The sequence below is a fragment of the Cryptomeria japonica genome, unplaced genomic scaffold, assembly GCF_030272615.1.
Source record: "Cryptomeria japonica unplaced genomic scaffold, Sugi_1.0 HiC_scaffold_260, whole genome shotgun sequence".
Lineage (NCBI taxonomy): Eukaryota > Viridiplantae > Streptophyta > Pinopsida > Cupressales > Cupressaceae > Cryptomeria > Cryptomeria japonica.
Window position 1 is genome coordinate 214,810 of NW_026729082.1, and position 5,191 is coordinate 220,000.

The window sequence follows — 5,191 nt, forward strand, 5'->3', positions numbered from 1 at the left end:
ACAGGAGGTGTACGGACTGCTATTCACATGGAGTCAAAACATCGAGGAAAACAAGGTAAAATGAGTGCAAACTTTCAAAATGCTTAATAACTTTGAATGATCAACCCTTACAATGGTTCAAACAAGAGAATAAATACCTCTACATGTCAGTTATCCTCCTGTACGGATAGGTACATGTCCAAGAGCACTCAAATTTGACACTTTCATGTCCAAAATGACAACTTTTAATGCCTAGATGATGCAAGGTTGACCTCAAACATTACAAATCAACTAGAAACACTATTCACACCTAAAAACCAACACCAAACATGTATAAACACTTTCGAAACAAAAACACATTGAAAACTCACTTTTTCCCTCATTTTGCCAGGCAACTCCAAACTGGCAACTTTGAGCAAAATGATGAAAACAGGAAACCAAAACCACACAATGAGTTCAAAATTCATCCAAACAACCTATAACAACTTAAAAAAATCTTGGACAAACTTTCCAACTCAAAACTAATGAAAATCAAACTTGCTATCAAGCCTGTGATGAAATGAAGCTTGAAAAGAAGCTAGGTGCTCCTGCACCATCTCCCCACTCCACTTGGCCTTGGGAATTCTACACACTCAAGCACCTATTAGTTCATAATGATAGCATTTATAGCTAAAGCAACTTTAAAAACACTCATTGTAACAAAATCACATATATCATCACCTACTATACATTTCATGGCAATCATTCATTACTTATCATTTCTCACTAGGAGTAATAACTACCTAACACATAAGTTTATCATAATTTTCAATAATAAAATTGGCCATGCATAACTCAATTAATCAAGATCATTAAGATAATTAACCACATGTGGACACATATAAGTATATTATCATCTAATTTATCATCGAGCGTACCATGCTCAAATGTGATATGTCATTAGTCCAACCACAACAGTCATAACCATAAGTCCATAACAACATGATAGCATAATATATTATCAATGTCTCATAATGATGGCAATGATAGTCCTATTGTGAGTATACAAATGAAAATAAAAAAATGAAAATTTTGATACAAAAAATTATTTGATATATAAAAGGATAAATACAAATGTGTGCACTCTAAACCTATAGAACTTGACAATCTTAGATTGGGGTCCTTATAGTGGACCACTCTACCTTTGCGTCATAGTTGTGCAGTAAGTCATGTTTATTGGTGCACTTATGTGGCATCACATAATCAGCTGTTTTTTAGATTTATTGAAATCTTTTTGAAAATGAGTATTAACTTTGTGCTCCACTAAAAGACAAAATGCCCAACTACCATTCCAATATTGGACCCGGTCCATTATAGACTCTTCTTCTCACCTACTTAAGAAGAAATAGACAAAGACTTGGACCCGGTCCACTATAGACTCTTCTTCTCACCTACTTAAGGAGAAATAGACAAAGACTATTACAATACATTAACCAAATTCCATAACTTTCCACTCAAAAATTAAATCCCTCGTAAATATTTGTTGAAATCATGATTAAGCATGATTGTTGGCATTTTGCAATGATGATTTCTAAAGGATTTGGTTCCTCTAATATGGAAAGCAAGGTGTTGTGTTGTTTATTTATTAATAATTTTTTAATAGATTTAAACCTCCAATGTGTTTAGGTAGCTGGATTACTTAACCTGGAGACTGACAGCCAACTGCTGAGAGCAGCACCGTAGCTCTGTAAGCCTGACCGTTCGAGGTTGATCTATCACAAAAAAACTTCTGTAAAAGCGGTGGCACGCATGGGAAACTTCCATCCTGCAATGTTGTGTCTCCTCCTCCTCTTCTTCGTCGGTTTTGCGGGGAGTGTTAATTTTAATTTTCCTCCCCAAACGGATATCAGATTTTACAGGGATGCCAGCTTTCAGCGGACCCCTCAGGATGCCATTATGCTCACCAGAAACATCACTAACCTTCATCCAGAAAGCTACGGCTGTGCAGCTTACGACAAACCAATTCCCATCTGGAACAATGTTTCAAATGCTGTCGCCAATTTCACTACACATTTTCAGTTCGTCATTGGCAAAGCGAATAATAATAGTTCACCAGGCAGTGGTCTCGCTGTTTTCATGGCGCCCTTCGACTTTCAACCGCCCTCGGCATCATCGGGCTGGTGGCTTGGCCTTTTCAATGGCAGCACAGATAAAGCGCCATCTAATCAGATAGTTGCTATAGAGTTTGACACGTTCAAGGACCATTTCGATGAGGACGACAACCATATTGGAATTGATATCAATAGCATTGTTTCCGTCGACAAAATTCCATTGGGCAAAAATTCTGAAAATCAGAGTCTCAAGAACGGCTTATATTGGGATGCGTGGGTGGAATACAATGGCAGAACGAATTGGCTTGAGGTATTTCTCTTATCTAACCCTTCTGGCAATAGCAACAATATCTCCAAACCAGAAACCCCAATTTTGGGTTTCAACATAAATCTGCGCGAGATTCTTCCGGAGAATGTCAGGGTGGGGTTTTCCTCTTCCACCGGCTCATCGCAGCTTCCAACCTCTGAGAGTCACAAAGTCTACACTTGGAATTTTACTTCTTCCGAAATTCCCAGCTCAAGCCCAATGCAAGACGTTCCCAGTTCAAAAACGGGGCAAAACATTTCCAGTTTAAGTTCAAAAACGGGGCAAAACATTTCCAGTTTAAGTAGAACAAATGCCATTTTTATAGCTCTCTCTATCTGCTTACTTGCCGTCTGCGGATTTTCATTCGTTTTGTGGTACTGTTATTTCAAAACCAGGCAAAACAGGGGCCCTCGGGGAAGATATGTGGAATTGGAGGAACAGTTTGCTCAGCGTCCCCGCAGCTTCTCGTATGCTGACCTCAGCACTGCCACTCATAGTTTCAGTGAAAACCTAAAGCTAGGAGAAGGCGGCTTCGGAGGCGTCTACAGAGGCATTTTGCCCGGCACAAATGAGGTTGTGGCAGTGAAAAGAATATCCCATGGATCTAGACAGGGCAAAAGGGAATATGTTTCAGAGGTCACTATCATCAGCAGGCTGAGACACCGTAACCTGATCCAGCTCTTGGGATGGTGCCATGAAAGCAGCGAGTTGCTCCTGGTTTATGAGTTCCTGCCAAATGGAAGCCTGGACAAGCACTTATTCGATGAGGAGAAGGAGCCTTTGGATTGGGACCAACGGTACAAAATTTCTTGTGACATAGCCTCTGCTCTTGTGTACCTTCACGACGAGTTGGACAATTGTATTGTGCACAGAGATGTGAAGACCAGCAACGTGATATTGGATTCTAGTCTCAATGCCAAGCTGGGAGATTTTGGTCTGGCCAGAATAGTGAAACACGATGGCCCTGCTTCTCACACAACATCACCTGGAGGAACTTTGGGGTATTTAGCGCCAGAATGTGCAGTGGCAGGAAAGACAAGTCCAGAATCGGATGTTTTCAGCTTTGGTGTCGTGGCTCTGGAAATTGCCTGCGGAAGGCGGCCTGTTGACTTGAGGTTATCTGAACACAATTGCAGAGTGGTAGAATGGGTTTGGGATTTGTATAAACAGGGAAAGCTTCTGGATGCGGCTGATAAAAGGCTCGGTGGAAACTTCAATGAAGAAGAAATGCAGAGGCTCATGGTCGTTGGATTGTTGTGCTGTCAGCAGGAACCGAAAGCAAGACCGGAAATGAGATATGTGATGAAAATTTTAAGATTCGATGTTGAATTGCCCTCTGTCCCTTTATGTTTGTACGACACAAGTAAAACTTTCTCTCCTCCATTGGACCCTGTGAGTATTGGTGCTGCGTCGGTATCATCCAGCTCCAATCGAAATACGTCCAGGTCCCTACGATCAATGCATTGAATTGTTTGCAAAATCGATGCTAGTCTTCAGTTTGTTTTCTTAGTAACTTTTATTTTGTCCATGGAATGGGACAGTTATGACTAAATAAAGATTTATCGCTAATTTTAGGTAACAGACTTTGTTTCATCGTTCATCTCCCAGTTTGAAATAGCTGTGCAATGCATGATTGTTGCTATGAATTGAGGCTGCAACCTCTATTAAATACTGCTTAATTATGATGTTTGATATGTGATCTGCAAAATGTAATCCATCAGAGAAGTTGATTGAATAGAAAGGTTCTTGTCTGAAATCAAATTGTATTTTCTGTATGTTAGTTACATTGTTTTCAGAATTCATATTGAATTTGCGTCTGCTGTAGAAGCTTGTGATTATATTCTTTGAGTTTTCAAATTTACAATTGGGGTCAGAACAGAGTAGAAAGGATCCACAGAAGAGTTAAGAATTTGTAGGAAAAATCAAATAAATCATGCGTGTGCAATTTGAAGGTAAGCAAACTTCAAGATTTGCCAAAGATTGCCATTGTTAAAAGAAAAACAGATTGCCAAGAACAATATATACCAAGTAAAGCAAAATCAAGGGTTTGTTACAACGTTGTTGCCGCCGACGGTCAGAAAGAAATATTATCTGGTTGATTTGCATAACAAAGAGGAGATTGCTGGTGTTGTTATGCGGAACACACATACACATCAGGCTGCTGCATATTTTTTTAATCCCTGCCACCAAAGGATATAGGAGGAGTAATCAGCGTGAAGAGAGTAACTGCCGACCCTAAGAAAGAGCTCTAAAAAGGCATGATGTAATGGAGTTTCTCAGATTGAATGAACAAAGATTTTTATATGTTAGAAAAGCATTCTCTGTTTCCTTTGTTTTCTGTAGCTGCTTGTGTTTATTCTCTATGTTTCAAATTCCACAGTTTTAGGTCTGTCTTAAGACTTTCAGCCCATTCAGAAGGAGTCAAGGTTAATCACCCGTGCTGCTTGATATTTGCTTTTTATAGATCTGAAAGCAAAATTTATAGTTTTAAGGATAGATATTATCAATGGAATGGGATCTGTAGAAGCCCATGGGTGAGGATCTTGTTTATAATGTATTTTCTTCTTGCATGGTGGTGACCTGAAGTTCACGATTTGCATTATGCCACTATTCTCTTATACAACGTTTATGTTTCTTTGCTTTGTGGTCATGTCCGTGAAAGGGTGTTCATTTTTGGTGGGTGCTTTTGACCCCTTTATCACATGGAAAAGAAGTTACTATTTAGACAATTATATGAAGTGCTTAGATTGCGTTCATGGATTTAGTCCTTGGTTATATGAAAGCACTAGATGATTGTCCAATGCTTTTTTTGGTG

General features: G+C 39.3%; 1 protein-coding gene across 1 annotated transcript; it reads left to right on the top strand.

Annotated features, from left to right (window-relative positions):
• The first annotated feature begins 1,707 nt into the window (after positions 1-1,707).
• Positions 1,708-4,099, top strand: LOC131869717 (L-type lectin-domain containing receptor kinase IX.1-like). Its single transcript, XM_059215760.1, has one exon. The coding sequence runs from the start codon at positions 1,768-1,770 to the stop codon at positions 3,841-3,843; it is 2,076 nt and encodes a 691-aa protein (XP_059071743.1). The 5' UTR covers positions 1,708-1,767; the 3' UTR covers positions 3,844-4,099.
• The last annotated feature ends 1,092 nt before the right edge of the window (positions 4,100-5,191 follow it).

Excerpts from the sequence above, each read along its gene's own strand:
- LOC131869717 (XM_059215760.1), top strand. The coding sequence starts at position 1,768 with ATGGGAAACTTCCATCCTGCAATGTTGTGTCTCCTCCTCCTCTTCTTC.